The sequence below is a fragment of the Oryctolagus cuniculus genome, chromosome 8 (assembly GCF_051225735.1).
Source record: "Oryctolagus cuniculus isolate XC-2025 breed Fujian yellow rabbit chromosome 8, ASM5122573v1, whole genome shotgun sequence".
Taxonomy (NCBI): Eukaryota; Metazoa; Chordata; class Mammalia; order Lagomorpha; family Leporidae; genus Oryctolagus; species Oryctolagus cuniculus.
Genome location: NC_142874.1, coordinates 120,983,808 through 121,011,661, shown reverse-complemented (window position 1 = coordinate 121,011,661; position 27,854 = coordinate 120,983,808). Strand labels below are relative to the sequence as shown.

Sequence of the window (27,854 nt, the reverse complement as noted above, 5' to 3'; positions counted from 1 at the left end):
CTCTCTCTTACTGTCTGTCAAATAAAAAAAAAGATTATAGCAAAATATGGAACTCAGATTTTTGCATGGAATTTTTGCTTTATTTTCACTTCATAAAACATTTAACATGCATATTTAAAAATTACCATAAAAGGTATGCTTCATTCAAATAGATCTTGCGAAAGAGGTCTCATATAATTAACATCTGCTTTGAAATTAGTTAATTTTTTTCAAATATTAGCTTTTGATTGAACAAAATGTATGTTCATGTTCTCATATTTTGAATATTAAACATCACAATTTCATTTTGGACTGTTTCTTGTGTTTTTCAATGCCTTAACTGCAATAAATCAAGCAATACTATTTATTTCAGTAGTTCTTTCTGTAGACTCATAAAACAATTTAAAACATTTTGTGTTATGTAAAAATGAATTCACTGAAAGACCTATGCTCAGTTTTTCAATTTGAAAAGCAGTCATTATGTAATAAACAAGTGCACTAGCAGTCAATCGGAACCCCAACTTGAGGGAAGAAGCAAGAGACAGGAGAAGAATTTAAGGTTTTATAAGCCCTTGTCTGATGCTAAATGATGGCTCTTTGGCTAGGGTCCAGGACTTATTCTGGCTGTGGGCTACAATGGGTTTCCAGCTGTTACTAGTTTAAGGCCTGCTCTATCCAGAATTTCCTAACTCACCACCTAAAAGGACCCTCTTTTCATGTAAAAGGCTATTTTTATAGCCTTTCCCACTCAATATTGCTTATTGTTTGTTAGGCATCAGCTTTAAGCTTTAATTATTTTAAAACTACATGTCACAAAGCAACCATGAATTCTGTATCAGTTTAAAATGAGTACATTTTACCAGTCACAATACTCAATGTCTTCCCAAAAATATATGTCTTTATAAATCGGTATAGTTAGACCACAGATTTTCTCAGATTTCTAACCCCTTAGAAATTATCTCAATATCTCTCAAATTAGGAATTGCTAATCTAATGTCTTCAAGTCAATGCCCAGTGGAAAATGCTATGACTTGCTTAGTCTCTTCCAGAACTGTTCTATCTTCAAATGTGCTTTGTGCCTTTAAGAGGAGTCATGATTGCACTTTATACTATGTTTATATATTTAAATGAACGATTAATGAAAATTGTTCCCAATTAAAAAAAAAAAAAGAAGACGAAAACTATTTTGCGGAGGCAGTGGTGAATCTTCCCTGATGTGTCACAGTGGAGTCATTCCTGAAAACTAATGGGTAAAAAATTGAGTAAACATAGAACCAATAAAGAAGAGATTTCTTCACACCAGGTAAAATCAGCCCATGGAAGAGTTTGCTGCTGTGGAAAATTTTGATGATGATATCTCGCTTGCAAGCACCAGCTATAAAGTGAAAAATTCCTCCCCATACATCAATACCATAGAGCTGACTGTTGCCACTTGTGTCAGCATGGCCACATTCTCCCCATCCTGCTCCCACCCAATCTTGCTCCTTCTTTTGCTGATAAAGCACAGCACTCTAGTTGATGAAAGGAAGATGGTAACCAAGGCCAATTCCTTCTCCTTCCGGTCACTTCTTACAAGGATCTCAGGGTGTCACCTGTGAATCAGGAAATGCTCCCAGCTGACACCTCATTCTTCTTAATTCTGCTTTCATTCCTCAGAGACTTGAGCTACCCACCCCCCCATCCAATCTGCAGGAAAAAGCCATTTTGTAACCAGCAGCCCTTTTTCCTAATTTTAATTGACCTAACCTGTGATCACTATCAATACCATAATCCATTGCCATTATTGTATTTCTCGGTTCCATTTATTCTTTTACAAAACAGCAAGTTAGTGAGAAGCCATAGTGCTGGTTCTCTGGTCAGATTCAGAAGCTTAACTTAAGAACCAGCCTACCTCTGTTTGCAGTTCAGTGATTCATTTAACTCATGAATGCCGACCACCTACCAAGTAAGCCATCCCAAGCATCAGTGTTTCCATACACCAGGAGGTACTTGTAGTGAGCAGGAACTCCCTGCAAGGCTCTCAGCAAAGCACCTTCATTGTCTTCCTGTGAGTTAGATACAACTATCACCCCTAGTTTACACAGGAGGAAACTGAGGCAGATTAAATCCCTTACCTAAGGATTCACATGCAGTCTAAATGTTCACCACTCAAAGAAGCACGAAGTATTTGTTCGCAGCAGGAGTAAGAGTAAGGAGTAGACAGTAAGAGGCCTTGGAGTGAGGGAGAAAGGAGCCAAAACAAACAAGGAAAAAGGAAATTGTAATTTTAAAAAGCAATTACAAGTAGAAATAGAAAAGTAAGGAGGCTGTTAAGCCTCCCTCAAATTCCATTTTCTATTCAAATATGTGTACTGCTAAACTGACTTAAAATAAAGAGAATGTATGGGTACCTACAGATTGGAACAGGATGACGTACACATAGGAAAAAAAAAGATACAAAAGTGTTTTTTTTTGTTTGTTTGTTTTTGTTTTTGTTTTTGTTTTTGTTTTTAACAGACCCCAAGTTCCAGATCTGGAATCAGGCTACCAGGGAGTGAAACCGTCAGAGCTGTAAGAGATCCGCTAAAAAGGGATCTTTGTAGATTTCAGAAATCGCAGCCTCTGTGGAGAGCCATGAACGTTGCACTAGATTTGATGGTCAAAGGCGGCCATCCGCACCAAGGGTGACTCCATCAGCAAGAGCTGGAGCCGGCGGATAAGCCAAGGCACCGCGAGTGCTCCAGTCGGGTAGGGGCGAACCAGGTTGTCGGGAACCCAGTGACAGTAAAGACTGAGTGGCTTCACATTCATCGTAGGCCTCGTCGGGAAGGCAAGGGTAAGTCCTGGAAAGATTTTGAGCGGATGAGAAGGTTTGGGTGAGTTAACGGATAAGCAGCGCGTTGACGGCATAAAGCAGAAAACAGCGACTTGGGGCCGTTCTTCCTACGGACTCCCCTCTGCAGTGAGATGTGTCGCAGCGCTGTTGGAAGCAGAGGGGCTGGCAAGGACGCACGGCTGTGAAAGGCATTCCTGGGCAGCGGCGCCTTTGTATGGGAGGAGGGGAGCCCAAGGGCCAGGGGCAGACTAAGTATGTTCCCAAACAGGGAGTGAACCGAGTAGGACACACACACACACACACACACACCCCACTCTCCAAAAGCAGCTCCTGGAACGCCAGCCCTGGCCGGAAGGCCGACTTCCATTCATTCAAGTTTTGCCTGTCACCCACGGCAAAGGGAACTAAGACCGCCCACTCTGTCCCAGCAGGTGACCCCAAGAAGCAAACCAACTCATCTGGTCGGCGCCCGCCACCTCCTCCCGCGCGAGTCCCAGAGCCAGGTGGAAAAGTTTGGGGAGGAGTCCTCGGCCAGCCAGCAGGACATTTTTTCATCCTCCAGCCACTGCTCTCAGGTGCGCTCCTCCGAGGGAGGATGACATGGAGAGTCCTCGCCGGGGGCCGAGATTAGGAAACTCCGGGCACTTTGCACCTCACCCCGCTAGTCAGGCCTCCGCAGGCTCCTCCCTAGTCTTATAAAGGTCGAAGCGCCGGGCAGTGGCGCACACTTGCCTGCGAGGCCCGCAGTCCGAGGGTCACTGCTGACGCGCGGCCCCTGCAAGCTCTCAGCGGCTCTCCAGCCACAGCCCGGCAGCGCGTCGAGCACTCCCGGTCCCGCCGCCCGCAGTGCAGCCCCTGCGCCCGTACGCTCCGCCTGCGCTCGCCGCGGGGACGAGGATGGAGACGCGCCGCGCGGGCCTCGTGCCGCAGCTGCTGCTCTGCCTGGGTAAGCCCTCGTCCCACCCGGTTCCTGTGCACTTGTCATCCGACAAGGACGGAGGTGTCTGCGGGTTCAAGTGCACTCCATGTAAAGGCACCATCGTGCCTTTCCCCAGGGGTGTGTGGGGAAATGGGGGCTAAAAATGCCTTTCATTGAAATATTTATTACTGCTGTGTATATCTTATGCATGAAATCTTTATTAAACAAGATTAAAAAGTGAGAAGCTTTCGGTTTTTCTTTTGAAAACTTGCCGTTTCTAGAAATGTAAAGGCCTGGAACGCACTGTTGTTAATATACCATCCTTTATTCCTTCTGGTTGGAGGGTGAAAGGAGTAGGGGGTGGACCTCCGCATAAAGAATAGTTTTACAAAAAAATACTCTGCCCCCCTCTCTCTTGCACGCAGTTTGCTAAAAGCTAGCCTGGTTAAGTTTCCTAGGGGCGCTGGTGTGAGTCTGGGTCTTGTTGGCTGGAGGTCCTGCTGTTCTCGGGTAGCTGGAGTGGAGGGAATGTGAACAGGTCCTGGCACTTGCCACCGCCCGCGGCCCGGACACCTACCGCTTCCGGCTTTTCCAGCAGCAGGCGCTTCCAGAGGCCGGGCTGGTCTTTGCACTTGCTGCTAATTGCATCTACTCGCAAGAAGGTATTATTGTGGGTTTCCCTATTTGAGAGAATTTTGGTTTTTTTAGGCAGAAAAAAAAATCCCGATACATGTTTTCAGGATTGAAAAAAAAATCACTTTTCCCTAATTCCTTAAACTTCCAGAGGAGTTTGCAGTTGTACTCATATATGAATACTGTAATAAGGAAATAAAAGTTACCAGTCTCACATTCTTCCTGGAGTTGCAAGGAGGTGGATTCCCATAACTAACTCTTCCTTTGTAGAATACGACAGCTAAATTATGACTTTGACACACCTTATTTCAGGGGTTGGGAGATATAATAAGACGCATACTATGCATAGTTGCAACTTAGAAGTCCAAGTTCAGGATTATAAATGGAAACTGGACCTGTGGTTTTTGCCAAAATTGATCTAAGAATGATCTGCTAGAAAATTCTCAGTAAATAATGCAGCTTGGCTGTCTTTGTTTTCAGATTTCTGTGACAAGAAAGAATCAGAAAGGCGATAGTCTTCCTAGAGTTAGAAATTAACCCAGAGGTCAGAGAATGGCTTAGCACTTTTTGTTGTTGTTGTTCCACCTGTAAGGTTGTGTCTGAACAATGCAACTTTCTGTTCTTGGCATCTCATTGAATATTCTAATTTGAGACAGCAAGGACCTATGAATAGCCTGCTTACTACCCACTAAGTATGTGTGTTGTGTGTTTTTGTTGTCATGAAAGTGCTTACCTCCTTTATTGCATTACTTAATTATAGTTCACCTATTTCATCAGCCGCCAAGCCCATTTCCAAATGAGCTAGGCCAGTTTCTGTTTTCCCAGTTTGTTTAGATATTTCTCTGCCACTAGGAAAGTTCCTGTTTGAAGTTCTGTATCTTTATGCTTTACCTAGATATGCAGGTCTTATAGTTTGACTCTAAAACACTGGTGGGAAAGGCAAGGTCCTTTCTTACTTCTGAAGTTACCTTTATTTTCTCCTAATAGAAGATTACTCAGAAATACTTTCCCCAAACTCTGTCCTTTCAAAAAAAGACACTTATCTAAGATTCAGCTTTCATTTTAATATTGCTATTCTGTAGAATTCATAAAATAAAGATTCAACTCTCTACCTTTATGCAGATTTAAATTGTTATACACTCACATAATCATTTAGTTATTTCAAAATTTTAGACACATTGGATATTGATGTTCTTGTTTAATGGATTGGAGAACTGGCCCCAGTTCATGTAGACCTGAAGCTGTAAGCTACAAATTCACACCTGGGTTAGTTCATACTTATAGCCTAAAGAACCCTAAATAAAAAGATTGAGACAACCAACACTGGATAACATTTTTCTCAGTAACCTATAATATATATTGGAGCTGAATTATCTTTTTTAATCTTATGGTTTCTCTCAGAGGAGAACTTTTTTCTCTCTACCTCTGCAGTTATGCTTGGAACTCTCTAATGAAATGAAACCTTTTCATTCACACCCAAATGGAGTTTTGAACATATTTTTGAATGCCATCTCCAAGACAGTATAATCCGTGTTCATCATACAAGGACAGAGAGCCCTACAAAGTAAACATTCTTTCTTGACAATGCAGAGGTATAGATTTCAATGAGACCATTGGCTTGCCCTCGATCATCGCTGTTGACCTGAGAGTTTGTGAGCTACCTGAGTCTTAGTATACCTGAGATGACACATCTTGGCAGAAAATATGATGACTGGCCTCTCCTGTCTGCATTTTGACCCCAGAACCCTAATTGCACTTTGCATTGTCTTGCCACATGAGCAGCCTGGGTAATTGAGGTGTCTGGTTTTATTCTGGGACCCAAATCCTGAAATTGGTAGGGAATTAACAATTACCAGATGCCTACTGTATGCCAACCACATTGTCTGTTAAGTGCCTTACACACATTACCTCATTTTCTCCTAACAACATGAAGTAGGTGGGATTAACCCAGTTTTGAAGAAAGGAAGGCTCAAGGGAGTCAGATTTCTCATAAGGAATTTTTTTTTAAGATTTATTTTATTTGAAAGGCAGAGTTACAGAGAGGCAGCGGCAGAGAGAGAGAGAGAGAGAGAGAGAGAGAGAGAGAGAGGTCTTCCTTCCATTGGTTCACTCCCCAGATGGCTGCAACTGATGGAGCTGCGCTGATCTGAAGCCAGGAGCCAGGAGCATCTTCTAGGTCTCCCATGCAGGTGCAGGGGCTCGAGGACTTGGGGCATTTTATACTGCTTTTTCAGGCTACAGCAGAGAGCTGGATTGGAAGTGGAGCAGCTAGAAATCAAACCTGCGCCCATTTGGGATGCCAGCACTACAGACAGCGGCTTTAGCCGCTAAGCCACAGCACCTGCCAGCACCCTCTCATAAGGAATTAAGTATAGTCAACGGCAAGGCTACCCTATCACTACACAGAATGTGCCAATGGACCTCAGAGCTGGCAGGAGCACAAGACAACAGGTTCTTACAGAAGTTCCAGCATGTTCTGAAACTTTCCCAGGGCTTAGAACTTATTATGAAGACAGTACATATATGTACAGAATTGGGCTTTCTGATTCATTTCAAAATAAGAGACAGAAAACATGTGATGTTTTTTAGATTTATTTATTTATTTATTTACTTGAAAGAGTTACAGAGAGAGAAAGGGAGAGGGAGAGAATCTTCCATCTGCTAGTTCACTCCCTAAATGGCCACAACAGCTAGGATTGGGCCAGACTTAAGCCAGGATCCATGAGCTCCCATGTGGGCACAGGGGCCCAAGCACTTGAGCCATCTTCTGCTGCTTTCCTAAGCTATTAGCAGGGAACTGGATTAGAAGTAGAGTAGCCAGGTCTTGAACTGGCATCAATATGGGATGTTGGCATCACAGGCAAACAGTTTACCCACTATGCCAAAGTGCCAGCCCCAACATGTTACTTTTTAACTTGTGCTAAAACATATTGAATTTTACTGCCCACTCATAATTTTTAATTGACACAATCAATGGCTAGAACTTTTATTGCAAAGCAGTCATTGAAGTCAGTTCACTGAAAGCTTTATTTCCATATCTTCCAAGATGTATGTTAAGTAAAGCAACCAAGGAGCAGGATACGTTATGTCATTTTTTTTAAAAAAGATTGATTTATTTATTTGAAAGGAAGAGACAGAAAAAGAAGGTTCTTCCATCTGCAGGTTCACTCCCCAATGGCCACAATGGCCAGGGATGGGCTGGGTCAAAACCAGGAGCAAGAACTTCATCCACATCTGACAAGTAGGTGCAGGGGCCCAAGCACTTGGACCATCTTCCACTGCTTTCCTAGGAGTATTAGCAGTGAGCTGGATCAGAAGTGAGGCTGGGGCTCCAACCAGTGTCCATATGGTGTGCTAGAATCTCAGGCAGTGGCTTTACCTACTATGCCACAACGCCGACCCCCACTTTATGTAATTTTTATTCTTTGTGTCCTTTTTATATTATTATGAATTGAATATAGCTTCAATAAAAAACCAAGTCAGAGCCTGCCACCCATTCCTTATAGCAGTAGATATAGGTTTTTTTGTTGCAAATAAAGCCTATTACACTCACACAATCACTTTGTGAAAACTGAATTTCAATATTTTCTGTTCATTTTTGCACAAGAAACTTCTATTTCCTGCTCAAGTGTCACCCATGAGATGCAAATGTCAAGTAAGAAATCCTCTTTGAAGAGATTGTAAGTTAAGACGTGGTTTCCTCATCCCTCAATTTTCACTCTGAATATAGGTTTACGCAAACTGTCTAATTAATACAGTTGTAACTACTGTTGGGGACATTCCATTAGAAGACAATGGGATGGCAGCCCAAAGCTGTAACATGAGAGGTGCTCAGGGAGGAGTAGCCTGGTAGCCTTGGCCTTGCTATAGCAATTCAGAAACCTTTGGTAAAAGGAAGTGGTGAGGCAGACTCAGTGTCCTCTGGCCATGCAGTTTATGTAAGACTGGGTGTTGGGTTACAGAGCAGATAAAGAAAGGTTCAATGGCATTCCAAGTTGAAGTCATGATTTAAATAACCATGATACTATTTATGACATGCAGCATGATTTATACTTGTCCAGAAAAAAGTGAACCCTCAATTTCTTACGTCAAAACCCCCGACTTTAAATTTGAAGCGGGAAAGTAACTGATAACACACATGAATGCATTTTTACCTATGTCACCTTTTATAATTTTGAATTATAGACATTGTTCATAGGATATAGATTTCACACCACAGTTTTTTCATTTTATACTTTCAGAAAGATCTGTTCCTCCTTGAGCCTCATTTTCTCATTTGTAAAATGCAAATCATTGATCAGGTCAGGTTAAGGGATTTAATGATTGACAAGTGGTAACAAATGCTCTTTCAAAACCATGGCTGTCATCATCATTGTCATCATCATCAAAGTGCTTTCTCACAAAAAAGTATCATTTGATTCTTACAATAATACATTTTTAGTGAGAAAACATACTGTTGTTTCCATTTTACAAAGGAGCAAGCAGATTTAGGAGTTAAATAGTCTATAAGGCTTCATGTTTGAATCTACTGTACCCTCTGCTGTGTATGCCCCAAATCACTCTGCACTGTGGGTGAAAGCTCTTCTTACCATTAGGACTGAAGAAAAGTGTCACTTTCTTAGGTAAGTTTGATAAGCCCAGTTCCCCTCCACTCCATTATGCCTTTCCGTTTTCTTCAGTCCTACCCTTGTCACATCCCATAGTGTATGTCCAAGCCTCTGTCCTTACTGCTGCTGTACCGATTTTCTACCATTTGTACTATGACTTAGACTCAACACTCAGTGAATGTCTGCTAGGCAGGTGATTAGATTGATCCAACATGCTTACCATCAGGTTTTGACTCCTGTTAAAAATCTGCTCAAGAATGGTATTTCGAGATTAAGTGATAGTTTTTGAAAACTAGATTTTGTTGTTTCTGATAAAATCTAATAATTTTTCTTCCCACTTCTCCAAACACCTCTTATTACAGTCTGTATTCACTGATGGTATGCCTACACAAAATTCAAATACATCTGTACTATGTAGATGTGTGTGAGAGAGACAGAGAGAGATGAGTTTCTAGCAGTGATCTGAGTGACTGATGGATAGCCAGTAGGAGAAAGAGAAGTATTGTTTCAGAAATGAAGGGAGCTTCAGAACAATCTACCAAACTCCGTTACCACCTCAACCCCATTCCTGCTTCCTGGTGACAGTTTTCAGAGACAAGGAAATTCAGTTGCAGAGGTAAAATTAAGAACCTGAGCTAGAACTGAATTCCATTATGCAGGGGTTTTCAACCTTGGCCCTGTTGACATGGATTGGCTAATTTGTCATTTTGGGCTGTCTGTGCATTGCAGGGTGTTTAGCAGCAATCCTGGTCTCTACCCACTAGGTGTCAGCAGTAGCTACTCCCAGTGTGACAACTACAATCCTCTTCAAATGTTGCCAAATATTCCTGATTGACAAAATTGCTCCTTGCTGAGAACCACTGACTAAATGTTTATTTTACTGCTGTAGCACATTGCCATCTATAACTCACAGTTTTAATGATGACTGCTTGAATTTACCAACACAAATATGATTAATGTACACTGGAATGAAATATAAAACTTATTCTCCTGTTTACAAAAAAAAAAAACCAGCATAGCAATTTTCATTACTGATTTTGGCACAGTTTACTCAAGGTCTGTATTTCCCACTGCCACATAAATATGGATAGGCAATCTGTGTCAAACTCAAATTCACTCACTCATTATGTCCTCTCTTCAGGCCCCATTCCCACCACAAGGCCTGCTGCCTTGACTCTGTTTTCTTCTGTGTTAATGGCATCATCCTCCTTGCTGTTTTCTGGCCAGAAGGTTTCTTCTTTTGACTCTCTTCCCTGTTGTCTGGTCTCATCAAATCCATTTAGGGCAGTGGTCTTTTGTACCACTTTTCCTTTTGGCATCTTGTTCAACATTGTATATACAAAGAACTCTGAATGGATTGTTTTGAATAAACATCATTTGACATATGTAGTTACTAAATGCAACTATAGACGTTGTCTCTTCCTTCTTTTCCGTTCACCAGGTTGTAACTAAGCCCTTTCCATCCTGGTATCAAACTATGGTTGTGTATTTGCTTCTCATTGAAGTTAAGGTCTCCAATTTTAACCCCAACTATATTTTCACAAAGCAGTTTCTTAGCAGCTTCTGTCGCTCCCCCTCTTTGTGGAGGAACGACACAGGACCCTGCGCTGTTCTTTTGTCTGCTCGGCCCTCCCCGGGTTTGTTGCTGGTTCTTCCCGGGTGGGCTACCGACCCTTCCACCTCCGTGGAAGGGCGGTTCCCCCTGCCACATTCCCCACTTCCGCGGGGGAGCGGCACACCGCCGGCCGGCTCTCTCGGGGGCTGCACAGGTGTTCCTTCAGATGTTCCCCTTAGATGTTCCTGGTGCATGTTGTCTCTCTCCTCCTTTATAGTCCTTTTCCACCAATCCCAACTCTGCTACCCACATGCCAAGTACGCTGCTCTCCTCCAATCAGGAGCAGGTCCTACAGTTTATTGGTTGAACTGGAGGCAGCTGTGTAGAAGCTGTTTCCCTTCTCAGCGCCATATTGTGGGAGAGCAGATGCATAGAATAAGTCTTAATTCCAGTAACAGTATAGTCCGAGTTGCTCCCCACAGATCCCCCTTTCTTTTTATTTTTTGGCGTTGATACGCGCCTGTCTTCGGTGCCCCGTGGCACACACTCTGCTCTGCTTGCTAGAGTTGCCACAGGTTCTTACAAGTCCTATCAATCAGGCAAACCGAATCCCGGTCCTCTCTTCGCCATGTTGTGAGGAGGTTTTTAGGCGCTGATGCGTGCCTGAGTTCGGTGCCCTGCAGCGCATGCTCTGCCAGAACTGCCTGCAGGTGCTTACAAGCCCTATCAGGCAAACCGAATCCAAGCCCTCTCATTGCCGTCTTGTGGGGAGACTTATTAGTGTTGGTTCGTGCCTATCTTCGGCGACCTGCAGCTCATACTCTGGTCGAGCTGCCTGCAGGTGCTTACCGCCTTACTAATCAGGCAGACCGAATCCAAGCTCTCTCATTGCCATGTTGAGGGAGGCCTTATTTTTCTCCACTTCTCTATCTCCGGGCATTCCTATCTCTCCCATTTTACTTCTATCTACCAGCATTCCTATTTCTCTCATTTTACTTCTAAACTTCTGTTTCTCTTATCTTCGCGGCTTCCTGGCGCCCGCCCTGAGGCGGCTTCCCGGCTCTGAGCCGCTTCCCGGCGCCCGCCCTACGGCGGGTTCTCGGCTCTGCACGGGTTCCCGGCTTTGCACACACTCTGCGGTCTCCACGCCCTTCGCGCCCGCACCACGGCCTTAGCGCCAGCCCCGCGTTCCCTATCTATTCACGCCCCGTGCTCTCTCTGCACGCGGCAGCTTCCACAAGTCACACAGCACAGCTCACGTTTCCGCCACTAGCATTCAATCCAAGTTCCCCGGGCTAACCTGGTGAATTCCAACCTGACGGCCCACGTCTCTGCCTCTGGTTCCAGATTTTCGCCTTTTGCTCCCCGGGCTGACTTGAAGAATCCCAAGATAGCTTACGTCTCTGCTTCAGCCTGCACTCGCGGCTTCATCCTCCCTAACATTTTTCTCTACCCGGTATGTTTCCCTAAGTTTTCTTCCAACAATATTCCTCCCTCATTTCTCCTGGCCTCTCCCCACAGTCCGTATCCAAGTCTAAGTTTCTTATAGGTTTCACTTTCACTTTCAACCTGCAGTCCGTATCTGAGTCTAAGTTTCTTCTTGCTTTCACTTTAAATCCTAACTTCTTTCCCACAGTCTGTATCCGAGTCTATGCCTAGGCTTTCGATAGCTTCTTCCGGCACCTTTTCTGTCCGGCTTTTCCTTAGGCTCTTTGCTAGTCTCTCTCTCTGGTATTTTCCACTTCTTCCCGTTTCTTCCCTCCTAAGTTTCCTATCCGAGTCACGGCCCCATTATGTCGCTCCCCCACTTCGTGGAGGAGCGACATTGAACCCTGCCTAGGCTTCATATCCGAGTCACGGCACCATTATGTCGCTCCCCCTCTCCGTGGAGGAACGACACAGTACCCTGCGCTGTTCTTTCATCTGCTCGGCCCTCCCCAGGTTTGCTGCTGGTTCTTCCCGGGTTGGCTACTGACCCTTCCACCTCCGTGGAAGGGCGGTTCCCCCTGCCACATTCCCCACTTCCGCGGGGGAGCGGCACACCGCCGGCCGGCTCTCTCGGGGGCTGCACAGGTGTTCCTTCAGATGTTCCCCTTAGATGTTCCTGGTGCATGTTGTCTCTCTCCTCCTTTATAGTCCTTTTCCACCAATCCCAACTCTGCTACCCACATGCCAAGTACGCTGCTCTCCTCCAATCAGGAGCAGGTCCTACAGTTTATTGGTTGAACTGGAGGCAGCTGTGTAGAAGCTGTTTCCCTTCTCAGCGCCATATTGTGGGAGAGCAGATGCATAGAATAAGTCTTAATTCCAGTAACAGTATAGTCCGAGTTGCTCCCCACAGCTTCCAGTATGTGAGTCACAGGATGTTGTCTCTTTGAGTAAAAGCAATTGGCTTTGAGACTTTTAAATTTTCTTTTGTGTGTTCACTTTCTCCTCATTTATTTACTTACTTCTTATATTCAAAGATTAAACCGTTATCTGTTTGCAAACTCCTGGTCAGCAATAGGCTTCTACAGATAAAGCAAGAAGATTAACCTGCTTCTAACAATGCCATGAAATGTTCCAAGCTTCAGGCTACCATATTGGCCATAAGGGAAAGACAGCAAATGGTAGATACTCAGAGTCTGTGATCGTGCCCCTTCAGGGCACTTTTGTCTTGGAACTAGGCTATACGATTCATTTGAAAGGCTGGATTGGACCTGGAGGGACAGAAGTGCTCAGGAAGATGGAAGAGAATACAAGTGGAACATGTTCTAAAGAGGCCCGTCCATAAACTATTTCTTGACGATAAAAGAAGTATTCCTAGTGGCAAACTTGAAGTAATCATCTAGAAAGGATCAATCCTATTAGGGGAGGCAAGCGCTTGATCACAAAATTCAAAAGCACTCAAGTTAATATGATTTAACCCTTCACCAAGAGTTGGTTTGCCTTCCTATGTATCATAGAAGCACTTCTGATACGGGCAAGGTATATATCTTTAAACTCGTTTTTAGGGTAAAATAAATAATTTGCTTATATTTTGACACATAGATTCTTTTTTTCTTAAATTTTTATTTAGTAAATATAATTTCCAAAGTACAGGTTATGGATTACAATGACTTTTTGTCCCCCATAACTTCCCTCCCACCCGCACCCCTCCCATCTCCCGCTCCCTCTCCCATTCCATTCACATCAAGATTCATTTTCAATTATCTTTATATATAGATTGATTTAGTATATATTAAGTAAAGATTTCATCAGTTTGCACCCACACAGAACATAAAGTGTAAAATACTGTTTCAGTACTAGGTATAGCATTAATTCACATTGGACAACATATTTAAGGACAGAGATCCCACATGAGGAGTAAGTACACAGTGACTCCTGTTGTTGACTTAACAATTTGACAATCTTGTTTATGGTGTCAGAAATCTCCCTAGGCTCTAGTCATGAGTTTCCAAGGCTATGGAAGCCTTTTGAGTTCGCTGACTTTGATCTTACTTAGACAAGGTCATAGTCAAGGTGGAAGTTCTCTCCTCCCTTCAGAGAAAGGTACCTCCTTCTTTGATGGCCTGTTCTTTCTACTGGGATCTCACTAGCAGACTCGCAGAAATTTTTTTTTTTTTTTTTTTTTTTTTTGCCAGAGTGTCTTGGCTTTCCATGCCTAAAACACTCTCATGGGCTCTTCAGCCATATCTGAATGCCTTAAGGGCTGATTCTGAGGCCAGAGTGCTGTTTAGGACATCTGCCATTCTATGAATCTGCTGTGTATCCCACTTCCCATGTTGGATTGTTCTCTCCTTTTTAATTCTATCAGTTAGTATTCGCAGACACTAGTCTTGTTTGTGTGATCCCTTTGACTCTTAGACCTATCAGTGTGATCAATTGTTAATTTAAACAGCTTTAAGTATTGTTTGATGACTAAGATATATGTATGATTTGGAAATTACCACTAAAATTGAAGAGTATAGTTAATGTCTATAAGTTGAAAGATATGTCATTAAATCTTGCCACTTGACAAGGAAGATTCTATGAATATCTTTTAAAACTTTTTGGGAGATTTACTTACTTCTTTGAAAGGCAGAGTTACACAGAGACAGGAAGAGACAGAGAGGGTATCTTTCATCTGCTAGTCAACTCTCCAAATGGCTGTAACTACCAGGGTTGAGCCAGACTAGTCAGGAGCCAGATGCTTCATCTGGATATCCTATGTGGGTTGCAGAGGACCAAGCACTTGGACTATCCTCTAGTGCTTTTCCAGGTATGTTAGCAGGGAGCTGAATGGGAAGCAGAGCAGCTGGGACTTGAATTGGCACTCATATTGGATGTGGCGTTGCAGACGGTGGCTTAACCTGTTACTCCACAACTCTGACTCCTATTTTTTTAAAACTTAAAAAAACATTTGTTAGTAAGCCATTGTTATAGCAATGCCTGGTTTCATGCTGTTTTGGCACAGATTGTTAGTTTTAACATTTATCTCAGTGTCAGCACTGTGGCATAGTGGGTTAAGCCTCTGCATGCATTGCCCGCATAGCATATAGGTAATGGTTCGAGACCTGGCTGCTCCACTTCCAATCCAGCTCTCTGCTGTGTCCTGGGAAAGCAGTGGAAGATGGTCCAAGACCTTGGGTCCCTGCTCCCATGTTGGAGACCCAGGAGAAACTCCAGTCTCCTGGCATCAGATCGGCGCAGCTCCAGCCATTGAGGACATCTGGGGAATGAACCAGCAGATGGAAGACCTCTCTCTCTCTGCCTCTCCTTCTCCCTGTGTAACTCTGACTTTCAAATAAATAAATAAATCTTTAAAAAAATTTATCTCTAGTGACATAATTACTTGTAAGTTTAACAATAAAATAATTGTTAATATTGTTAATATGTAAAATAGGGTGATAGCTGGTAGAAGGCAAATTAAGTTTTTTATACATTCACTAATAGCATATGAATATATTCTCTGAAAAGTAGGTTACTACTGGAAATTACTGGCTGTAAGTCTTTCCAACATCTGATATGATAAAAAAGTTTACAATTAGTTTAACCAAGGTGAGGTAAGACATTACCGAATAGTGAAATTTAATTAAAAACAGAGATATCAGAAAAATAGAGAGGGTATGTTCAATCTTTAAAAGTATGTAAGACCTAACAAGCCTACTATGTTACTGATAAATCCTAAAATTATAGACTGCCATGGAAGAAGATTGAAAACTAACAGTCCGTCAGTAGGCTGGCATGTGACCACTGCAGATGTGTGAACAAAGCGGATTTTGCTACCTGTTTGGGCTGGGCAACTACTATGATTCATCATGAGTTGCTGTTCTGGTCTAAATACTCTAAAAAGGGTAAATTTGGGAAATAAGGTTCATTGCTTACATTCTATAACTGCATTTTACTTTGGATCACTTTTATTTGCTTGGTTGTTCCCAGAGGGGCAGTTTTATGCTTGATTTGCAATTGATTTTGCTGACTTGGCTTGGTGAGGCAGCCAGTGAATCCCATGCTCCTCTGTACTGGCTCCTTCTACGTGAGCTCCTCACTGTGACCATTAGGAAGCAAGGTCAAAAGGAGCCATGTGCAATGAAAGAGATGTTGCCTCCACCTGGTATGCTGCCTGATGGTTGGGCAAACACGTCTTAGTGCTCTGGAGCCCACAGCACTTAGTGTTATCCCCATTCTGGTCATGGCACTCCACCTCTCCTCCACATGCTCCTCAGTGTTGTGTAAGGGTGTGGGCTTGGTCCTGACTCACAGGGAAGAGGAGATTTGTATCCTATGAGTCAGTAGCACTACTTCCTGCTGGCACACTTGAGATTTCACTGGCACACAACCTTTGAAAGGTTCACCTTTGAAAGGTGAAGGCAGAGAGACAAATAGGTGAGCCTCACACTCAAAACTCATTTGGAAATTTAACAAAAATAATGGCTTCTGAAGGGATTTTGACTTCCATAGCTGTATTTTTTTTTTAAGATTTATTTATTTGAGAGTGTTACAGAGAGAGGAAGGGACAGAGAGAGAGAGATGTCTTCCCTCTGTTGGTTTACTCTCCAGATGGCTGCAATAGCCAGGGCGGAGCTAGGTTGAAGCCAAGAGCCAGAAGCTTCATTTGAGTGTCTCATGTGGTTGGAGAGACCCAAACACTTGGATCATCTTCTGCTGCTTTTCCCAGGCTTAGTAGGCAGCTGGATTGGAAGTGTACATCTGGGACTCGAACTGGTGCCCATATGGGGTGCCAGAAAAGCAGGTGGCAGTTTTACCCACTATAGCCATAACACCAGCCCCTTGTAGCTATGTAGAAATAGAAATTTCAGCTGTCAATTTTAAGCTCACCTATATCACAATGTATAGAATTCCTCTGTATCTCAATCTCCAAGTAGGGTCTCCCACCAGATCTGGTTTTTACACAGACCCTATGCAGTCTTTACTGCCCCACTGAATTATTTTCTTAGCATGTATTCATTATCAAGAGTCAAAAACTGAAATGTAGTACTTGAACCATAGAGATATTATGTTCAAATTACACAAAAATCATCAACAAAAGTGAAAAACTAAGGAAATACATTCATTCCACTTTAAAATAATGAGTAGTGACTCTGCAGGGTGGCAGGATGGTGGGTGGACATGTCATTCTGATTATCCCCACGGAGGCACAGGAAAGAATACTTGAGAAACGCTATTGTGGAGCTGTGCAGGTGGACACAGGATTTAGAGCCAATTTTATTGTATTCTTGGCTCCATACCAATAGATTTAGGATGGAACTGCAATTACACACTTTCAGAGAGGTATTAAAATTCTTTACAATTTCATCTGTAAACTATTCTGCCTTTGGATTAATATAGCAAGTCTCACAGAAACTGTCCTGAGCTATGGACTGTGTCCAAGGGAGCGTCCCAGGTAAGGAAAGCCTAGTTTTCATGGAGGCACACCCTGGGCTGAGCATTCTTCAAATAACAAAGACAAATATTTCACCTGTGGCCTGAGCAACTGGAACAAAATTTCCAAAATGGAAAAACTAACAACTGCTAAAATCCTTAAAAAAAAAAAAAAATGGAAGAGGAAGAAGCAACACCTCCAAACAATTAGCTGGATTCTCTAATAGAGTTTGCAGTGGTGAGCAATTCTGAACACGAAAGGTTAGTCTTTGTTTTTTTGTTTTGTTTTGTTTTTTTGTTTTGTTTTGTTTTTTTTTTAAAGGATGGGGAAACTAACTTCAAATATCCATTTTCCCCCCACTGGCTGGCACTTTCCTAGAGGGAGAATTAGTAATGGCCGTTCCAGAGCTTTCCTCTGTTGAAGAAGCATGGAGGAAGGGGAGTGGCTTGTATGTAGACACACACAAGTAGAGCTCCAAAGCCTTGAGGAGGTTGTGTCACAGGGATTATTTCTTTAGCAGTGAGAATACATGGCAAAATTGTATTGAGAAGTAAAACAAAATTGACTTGGATGATTATTTAGCTCTTCCTCTACAAAAAAACATAATGAAAATAGTTTTCATCACTGTTTAGCTATCAATGAAACCCAGGCTCTAGCCACTTTTTTCTTTGTCATTTAAAAAGATGTTGATTTTTTCTTCTTTTTCTTAATCTGAGAGTAATTGCAGCAGCTCTCAGATATCATGGGGATGAGATTGTCCTAAAACTCTAGAAAACAGTTTTCAAATCATTGAAAGTGTATGAGACTTACGATCAAAAGATAGATTCCTAACTTGTCTTCTGTGGTCACTAGATAAGAGGTCTTAGGCAAAACATTTAATTTAAATGCATTGAGGTTTTTTGAGCTAAAAACTACTTCGAAAGAGGTGCCAAACTTGCAACATAATACAAACTATGATTTCTGATAATGTGAAATTTGGTTTTAGAAACAAAAGAATAATTAACTTATTTAAAAGACTCCTTTGAGAAAAAATATAGAATTAGTATATTATATGCATTAATTCATTCTATTAAATCCCAAATTATAGGGGCCAGTGCTGTGGTGTAGTTTGTAAAGCTTCCACCCGCAGCACCAGCATCCCATATGGATGCCGGTTCAAATCCCGGCTGCTCCACTTCCCATTTAACTCCCTGATAATGTGCCTGGGAAAGCAGCAGAAGGTAGGCAAAGTCCTTGGGCCCCTGTACCCTTGTGCACTCAGAAGTTCCCGACTCAGTCCTGGCCATTCTGGTCATTTGGGGAGTAAACCAGCAGATGGAAGCCCTCTCTCTCTCTCTCTCTCTCTCTCTGCCTCTTCCTTTCTGTAACTTTGTCTTTCAAATAAACAAACAAATTTTTAAAAATCCCAAATTATAAAAAAAAATTATGATCTTATTATATACCAGTAGAGGGCACTACTCACATACTTCTAGGACTGGAGATTGATGTTGAGTGTCAAGGAATAGTCATGGGAGTCTCTGTTATATCAAGACATTTCAGAAAAGTATCATTTAGTTTCATTCTCTCCAAAACTATGTAAAGTAGAAAAAGTTAAGACTTTTATTTTATGAGTCATGTGGCTCATGTTTTCTCCTGAAGTTGTCTTTGTCTTTCTGCCATTGTTTATAGCCACTCCTTGAGGTTGAGCACCTGTTCCATTGACAGCTGCCTTCCTTTGTTCTAGTGATTTACACTCTAGTATTATTACCCACTTCAAAGTTCTGAACTGTGCCCTATCAAACAACATGTATCCAAGATATTTAAGCTCTTTAATTTCAATTTTCTCATGAGTGCAATAGTAACTACCTCATTCAGTGAGAGGATCAGATGAGATAATATATGCCAATGGAGTAGAACCATGCCTAGCACAGAGTACACAGCTCACAAAATGTTAACTGCTGCTAACTCACCACCATCACCATTACTGATCTCTGTAATACTACAAACAGTTACTCATACTAAGTTGGAAGAGTGGTTGAAGTGCACATACCTGAAACTTAAACAGAAGAAGCCAAATGCTCTTAGGAAATGTGTGTACAAACAAAATAATTCTTATCTTTTTTTGTACAATTCACAAATGACTTGAGTCACTCTGAAGCCTATTTTCCAATATTTATCTTTTCACTGGAAATACATGGAACAGATGGTTCAGACTCTTGCTGTCCAGGCAGAAACTGGATCATAGGGCTCAGTGTGGTTTGTGTGGCACGATGGTCCTTCCCATGTTAGATGAAAGATGAGTTGACCCTCTGTATACTCAAATTTGAAAACTTTGGAAAAAATCATGACAGTACTGCACATGTGCAAACTTTCCTTTTCCTTACTCTCTGAACAGTACAGTATCATGACTATTTATTTTGTGTTTGCATTGCTTTGGATATTATGTGTATCTAAGGTCTATTATTATATTATGAGATCTAAGGTCTACAGGATTGCATGCAGGTCATATGCAAAAAATACATTTTTGTGTAGGAAAAACATTCACATTCATACATTTTAGTCCCCACAGGACATCCTAGGACTAATTCCATGAGTATGTCAAGGAGTGACTGTATTCTGATTTTACTTCAATTACATTTTGCTAATTAAAATCCATTTTCCTGTGTAGTACATTCAATGCAATGAGTAACTTAGGCACTTGAAGAATCAACAATGGATGTATCCCAGGATGTGTTTCCTGTTTATTTATTACCATAACTAGAAGCTCATTTTTATTTGAAGCCTTCTTTTGTAATGTGACCTTTTCTTAAGATTGTATTTATTTATTTAAGACAGAGTTACAGAGAGAGAGAGAGAGGGAGAGAGAGAGAAAGAGACAGAGAGAGAGAAAGAGAAAGAAAGAGAGAGAGAGAAAGAGAGAGAGATCTTCCATTTGCTTGTTCACTCTCCAAATGGCTGCAATGGCCAGGACTCGGTAAGGCTGAAGCCAGGAGCAAGGAAGCCCATCCAGGTTTCCTAGATGGGTGCAGGGACCAAGCTCTTGAGCCGTCTTTGGCTACTTTCCCAGGCTCATTAGCAGGGAGCTGGATTGGAAACACAGCAACCAGGAATCCACTGGTGGTGGCTTAACCTGCTGCACCACAATTCTGGTCCATTTTGACGGGATCTTCTTTGGAGCATCACTCTGAACCTATAATGGAGTAAAACAGTGGAAATTCCCCAATGGCTAAGCTTCTTAGGAAATAAAACTTCAAAATTAGGCCTTTGGAAATGAATGTTATGAAACATTTCAGGTCAAAGCTTAAGTATGACTGCAGTGTCACAGATTTTACCTTTGGACAGAAGAGTTAGAAGTTCCTTTATTTTCAGTTAAATGCCTTTTTCCACGAACTGTTTTCTTTTACAGTTTTAAAGGATCAAATACTTGCAACAACAAAGTGTTATAAATATGGCATTTGCATTGAAATCCACTTAAGATTTCTTTTCTTGAAACATTAATTCGATATTTATTTTCCTCCACAAATAGGTTTCCATCTTCTACAAGCAGTTCTTGGTACCACCGTAATTCCATCATGTATCCCGGGAGAAGCTGAAGACAATTGTACAGCTTTAGGTAAGCCCAGCTTCATCTATGTTACATCAAAGGACTGCATGGTTTATAACAGAATTGTAAGCTCCAAGACTATAAATACACAACAATGAGAAAAGGGAAAGGATTTGCAGTTATTATATGCATTTTTTAACCTCCTGGTGATCCAGAGTTCTGGAAAATTTTGTAAATGAGTAAGTAGTGTAAAGGGGGCCAAGCATCTAATTACAGGTAAAAATTGGATCTTAAAAGACAGAACAAAGAAAGGCCAATTGCTTTTGGCCATTCCCTGGAACTTTACTGTCACATAGGCAGACTAGATTGCAAGCAAATAGAAAAATGTAACCTTGGTACTATTTCTCTCTCTCTCTCTCTCTCTCTCTCTCTGTGTGTGTATATATATATATATATAAACATATACATAGGTACATACAAGTATATAATACTATATTACGCTATATGATATAGCATATTACACACATATATAGAAAAGAAAGAAGTCAGGTCCTTCCTTTCCAGCCACAGTGGCTATTCAGCAAAACTTTGTGAAGTGCTTAATATGTGCCAAACATCATACTGTGGCTGCAAGATACATCAGTGCCAGCCCCGCGGCTCACTAGGCTAATCCTCCACCTTGCCGGCACACCGGGTTCTAGTCCCGGGCGGGGTGCCGGATTCTGTCCCGGTTGCCCCTCTTCCAGGACACCTCTCTGCTGTAGCCAGGGAGTGCAGTGGAGGATGGCCCAAGTGCTTGGGCCCTGCAACCCATGGGAGACCAGGAGAAGTACCTGGCTCCTGCGGCGGCCATTGGAGGGTGAACCAACGGCAAAGGAAGACCTTTCTCTCTGTCTCTCTCTCTCACTGTCCACTCTGCCTGTCAAAAAAAAAAAAAAAAAAAAAAAAAAAAAAAAAAAAAAAGATACATCAGTAAGTCCCCTGAAAATCTGCAGCCTCGGGCTGTAATCTAGAGGGGAGAGAGCTATTTCCTATTCGTTCTGAGCTCGTGAGCCAAGCACTGTGCTGTTCCTGTCCATCAGTCTCTCCAGAGCTTTGCTCAGCCTCCCCCAACTGCCCCTAACCCTTTTCTTCCTTTTTGGTTATTTGGCAAAGAGTAGTAAATCTAGCTACTACTTTTTGTTTAATTTTGTATCTAAAAGTGAACTTTACATGGAGATAGTGACACTATTTCTAATGAGGCTGCTATTTTCATTGCTGTGTTTGCCCAACAGAGGCATTTGTAACTCAGAGTTAGTCTAATTCATGTTCAAGTCTTATTGTTATAGATGTTGGGAGACCTTCATTACTGATTGTTTTCTGTGGTGGTAACCTCAGCAATTTGGGAACACACACCAAAACCAGGCTGACTGGCTTAAAAGTCCTCCATAGAGTTAAGATATCTGATTTAATTAATGGTTTCAGCTTGCTGTTGCTTTTGGGAGGAGTGAATTTCAGAATTGTTATGAGAGTTGAGAAACTCAGACAAATTTTTTTTGGAGAAGTGACTAACAGCACTATGGAAGGTAATAATGTATATTTGTTAAACTTACCTTTTCTCTCCTTAAAGGCTATTTTTAAGAATTAAACCTTTGAGTGTTCTGTTTTGTTTAGTCTGTTGGATATTTTCCTTTGGGTTCAGATATTTGTTTATTGATCCGGAGAGTGTGACAACTAGAGGAACAATTTTCGAGTGATTGCATTTGCACTCAGTGGTTGCTGTTATGAAATGGTGATTAATGCTCCAGAGAAAGCAACAGAATGTATTCACCTTTTCTTTTCCCTCACAGTTCAGATGGAAGACAATCCACGTGTGGCTCAGGTGTCCATCACAAAGTGTGGCTCTGACATGAATGGCTACTGTTTGCATGGGCAATGCATTTACCTGGTGGACATGAGTGAAAATTACTGCAGGTAAAAGGCCAAAACTGAACAAGAAGACTTCAAGATCGTATTTCTCCCTCTTAGATTTTTAAGTTGTAATCTCATGGGCTATTAAAATGTAGTTTACATATATGCCATTAGCAACTGTAGAGGCTTTTTTTTTCTTTCTTTTATTTTTAATTAGGAAACAAAGTGCAGCTTTCAGAATGTGCAGAGAGCTGAGGGGTACAGCATGGAAAGAGTTTCAGAAGCCTTCCTCACTCTTCTGCTGTGACAGTAGCTCCACCTTTACATATTTTCACAGGGCTGGTGTAGCCACTGTTGTGTTAAGAGTTGATTCCTGGCCGGCGCCGCAGCTCACTAGGCTAATCCTCCACCTAGCGGTGCCGGCACACCGGGTTCTAGTCCCGGTCGGGGCGCCGGATTCTGTCCCGGTTGCCCCTCTTCCAGGCCAGCCCTCTGCTGTGGCCAGGGAGTGCAGTGGAGGATGGCCCAGGTGCTTGGGCCCTGCACCCCATGGGAGACCAGGAAAAGCACCTGGCTCCTGGCTCCTGCCATCGGATCAGCGCGGTGCGCCGGCCGCAGCGCGCCGGCCGCGGCGGCCATTGGAGGGTGAACCAACGGCAAAGGAAGACCTTTCTCTCTGTCTCTCTCACTGTCCACTCTGCCTGTCAAAAAAAAAAAAAAAAAAAAAAAAAAGTTGATTCCAATGATTGGGAAAGAAAGCATCTAAATCCCACAAAAATCACAAAGCATCATCCTAGAGAACCAGCCACCCTTGCGGTTGAACAAAACTGGCATATGCTACCACAATTCAGCCTGCAAACCACGTGGAGCCCTCTTCTCAATGTTGACCCAACTGTAGAATCAATCTTTGAATCCATCTTTACAACTTTTAGTAAATATCACGGAGTTTCCACATTGCAGTGTGAAATTCATTCCTACAAAACTAATTCATATTCATGAAGTCTTTCTTAAATAACTGATTTTTCTCCCATACTACCCTTTAGGTGTGAAGTGGGCTACACTGGAGTCCGATGTGAACACTTCTTTCTAACCGTCCACCAACCCTTGAGCAAAGAATATGTGGCTTTGACTGTGATTCTTATCATCTTGGTTCTTGTCATCATTGCCGGTTCCATATACTATTTCTGCAGATGGTAAGTCAGTGTATTTTTGCACTCCACTTTTATAAATTATTTTCAAACAACGTGAATCCAAACATGGCAAAAAATTGAACAAAGTACCAAAGAAAGATAACCTGCACCGATGTTATTTACCAAGATATTTTACCTGCTGAACGGCTGAATTTAACTCATTTATTATCTCTATTCCTCATTACCTATGTGACCCTGTGCATCCAACTGGAAGTATGAGCTCCTTCCTCTATAAAATATAGATATATTTTTATCATCAATAATTACAAAGTTTTTTTTAAAGTACTAAATATAACACTGTACAGGTGAGAGTGAACCAGAAAGCATGATGGTGTTCCTACACTTAGCTCCTTGAATCTAATTTATTAGGTTGGGGTGGGTATTTGGCATACTGGTTAAGATGCCAGTGTCAGCTGGGATACCTACATCCCATGTTGGAATGCCTGGGTTTGAGTCCTGGCTCCACTTCCAGTCTAGCCTCCTGCTCATGTGCGTCCTGGGAGGTAGCAGATGATGGTTGAAGTACGTGGGTCACTGCCACCAATATGGGAAGCCTAGACTGAGTTCTAGGCTCCTGGCCTTGGTATGCTGCAGCCTCAGCTATTGTGTGCATTTGTGGAGTGACCCAGAGGACGGAAGATCTCTCTTCCTCTGTCTCTGTCTCTTTTTCTTTCTTTCTGTCTCTCTTTTCAAATAAATAGAAATAAATGAATAAAAAATGAAAAAAGATGATAGCTTACTGAATGAGTGAATATTCTGAATTGCAATATACCTATGAGACCCTGGGCAGTTACATAATCTGTTTGTACTTCATTTGCTTCATCTATAAAATGATAATGATAATGGTAATTATGAGGATAAAATAAATAATACTTACATAGCACTTAAACCTTGCCAATCACCTAATTAATGCCTGATAAATGCTATTATGATTTGGATTGGTGATATCAATATATTAGTGTGATGGGCAGAATATAGTAATGTAGGGTGATATTTGAAATACTAGTTCTTTAATAGAGTGACTGAAATAAGGAAAGAGAAAGAGGGAGGGAGGGGAAGAGGGAGAGACAGATGGGCTGGAAAGAGAGAAAGAGAGAGAAAGCAGGCAAAACCCAGGTTCAAAGGTGGTCACATGTCTCCTGCAGTTTCACAATATTCATGATCTGGTTTGAGCCTCTGAGAAGTCCTTTAACTGCTTTACCTTTTCCTTCTGAAATTGTTTCATGAGCAAATCCTGCCCCTTCTTCCCTCCTATCATCTTGTCAACCTAAACCTGTTCACATTTGTCATTTTGGAAACTCTATGTGAATGTACATTTGAAATCTATGTATTTGTTTTCTCTTGTTGTTAATATACTTTGCTCATATTGCTACTGATTATAGGCCTAACAGTTTTATTTCTGAATATTTCCAGGTATAAAAATCGAAAAAGTAAAGAAACAAAGAAGGAATATGAAAGGGTGACCTCCGGGGATCCAGCACTGCCGCAAGTCTGAATGGCGCCATTCACCTATGGGCAGGGATGCATAACTTGCCTGGTTAATGATCGATTCCTATTTTATTATTAATATTTATATTGGGTCACATGTTAGGTCAACAACTGTATATTTTTAATGTACTTGGAAAATGTTTTTATTTTTTTTGACAATTTGCTAAGATATAATATGTAAAGTATATTTAATACCAACAGGGAATTGATATTTTTGTAAGAAATAATTTCCTGAGCTGAATGCTTCATTGAAAGCTCCAAAGCTTTTGCGCCTGCTACACAGTGCTTAGGAGTGAGTAGTGCCCAGTTTGTGGCTGAGAAAGTGACAGATTTCTGTAAGCCTAAATATATCATAAAATTAATTTAAATAGTATATTTTTAGTCCTCAAATCAATGATAATTGGTTTGACTATAGCATGGTTTGATAATAAGAGTTGGCACTGCTGTGTCATTTATTAAAATAAGAATGCAGTTGGAGAGTGAGAGAAGCAAACACAGGTCATGTGCTACACAGGACACATTTGTAACACACAGAGCTGGGAAGACCTTGACCTCTGAATCCTCACCTCAGCTGTCATTCAGAAACTAGGTATTGGGAAGGGACTTGGGTGGTTCCCTCTGCCAGCCTGCACTCCTGCAGGTACCAGCTGCTCAGCAACAGATTCTCTTGGAGTCAAATGAACTGAAAATCTTAATTTTTTGTTATAGTTCATGTGATAAGTATTTCATGGTGTCACAAAGTTGCATTTTCGTGTAGATGATATTTAGGTGATATAATTGCTGTACATAAGACAACTAGAAAAAAAAATCCACACTTGAAGCTAAGATTTATGCTTTTTTAGAGTATTTATTTTCAAAGACAATTTGTTGAAGAATTCTGAGATGAAATCAATTATTATTATTTTATAATATAATGACAATAGCTCTTTGTATTGTCTAAAGATGGAAAGTAATTTCATTTTCGATTCAAGAGAATTTTAATCTAAAAATAGATCAATAAACAGCCGCTTCTAGAATTTAAAACTACATCTTCATACAAATGGGAAAAATAGAAAAAAAATCAATGTATTTTTCCAAATGAGAAACTCATCTGAAAGATTTTAAAATTAGACACTTCACCCAACCTTCCTACAGAGGCTGACATGACCAGAGCCCCTTTTCTGTTATTGTTTGTGTTTTGGAAGAGAGAGGTTTCTTCTGCACTCTGAGCCCATAGGTTGAAGTGAGTTAATAAGAGTATTTTGGACCATTGCATAAGGAGCCATAGCTGTCACTACCTTTGGATTCCATGGGAGTCTGCCTCACTGAATGCTAAGCCTTTGGACAGTCTCTCTGGATCACATACCAGGTCAGGGAGGATCTGTTCTTCCTCCACTTTTTTCCAGGCATGTGCTAAGGTAACAAAGAGATAATAAGCCATGGCTGACCTTGGATAAATGGGTGCTGCGGCTTTCCTCCCTGTATATCTATGCATTGTATACAGTGATGTGTTCACAGACACTCATCTAGCATCTGGCTCTGCCTTTTGCTATTAAGGAAACAAGCAGAGAAAATGAACAAAAAAGTATAAAAATACAAATCATATACAAAAAACATAGATGTCCATGAAGTCAATCAATTAATCATAGAGTTGCAGTCACTTGTTGCTTTGCTAGCCAATTTATAAGACTTAAGAACAAGAAAAAGGGAAATAGAATAAAAAAAGTGAGATCTAAAAGTTTATTTCGTTTCCCACTTAATATAGCAGAAGTCAAATATGCTACAGAAAAAGGTTTTAAATCTTATACACACTAATAGATATAAAGGAAATCTTTCTATTTTCAGTGATCCTTACTATTTCAAAGAAAACTTATTGACTAATCAATAATGAAATAAGTTATTTATATAATAATAATGAAATAAGCTATTTCATTTACAAAAGCATCTCCATATTGGTATTGGACTATTTAAGTACCTCAAATTATATTAAATAAGTAAATCCAAGTAGTTTGGTTTTTTTTTTAAGGAGTATTTATTTATTTGGAAGGTAGAGTGACAGAGATAAAGGAGAGAGGCAGAGACAGAATGCAATCTTCCATCCACTGGCTCACTCCACAAATGGTTGCAAAGGCCAGGGCTGGGCCAGACTGAAGCCAGGAGCTCCACCCAGGTCTCCCCATGGATGTCAGGCATCTAAGTACTTGGGTCATTCCCCATTGCTCTCCCAGGCACACCAACAGGGAGCTGGATTGGAAATGTAGCAGCCCGGACTCGAATCAGCACTTTTGATATGGGACGCTAACTTACTGTGCCACAATATCAGACCCAGTTTGGGGTATTTATGTTTATTTAAGAATGCTCACAAAATCAATCCCTGAAAGTTAAATTTGTATTGCTAAGTTCTTATTAAATAATAAAAATATGACCTTAAT

The 27,854-nt window shown here is 41.4% G+C and overlaps 1 protein-coding gene across 1 annotated transcript; it reads left to right on the top strand.

Annotated features, from left to right (window-relative positions):
* The first annotated feature begins 3,483 nt into the window (after positions 1 to 3,483).
* On the top strand, positions 3,484 to 26,999 carry EREG (epiregulin). Its single transcript, XM_008267746.5, has 5 exons — positions 3,484 to 3,740; positions 20,858 to 20,944; positions 22,705 to 22,828; positions 23,809 to 23,958; positions 25,369 to 26,999. Exons 1-5 carry the CDS (start codon positions 3,692 to 3,694, stop codon positions 25,448 to 25,450), a joined length of 492 nt encoding a protein of 163 aa, XP_008265968.1. The 5' UTR covers positions 3,484 to 3,691; the 3' UTR covers positions 25,451 to 26,999.
* Positions 27,000 to 27,854: the final 855 nt, after the last annotated feature.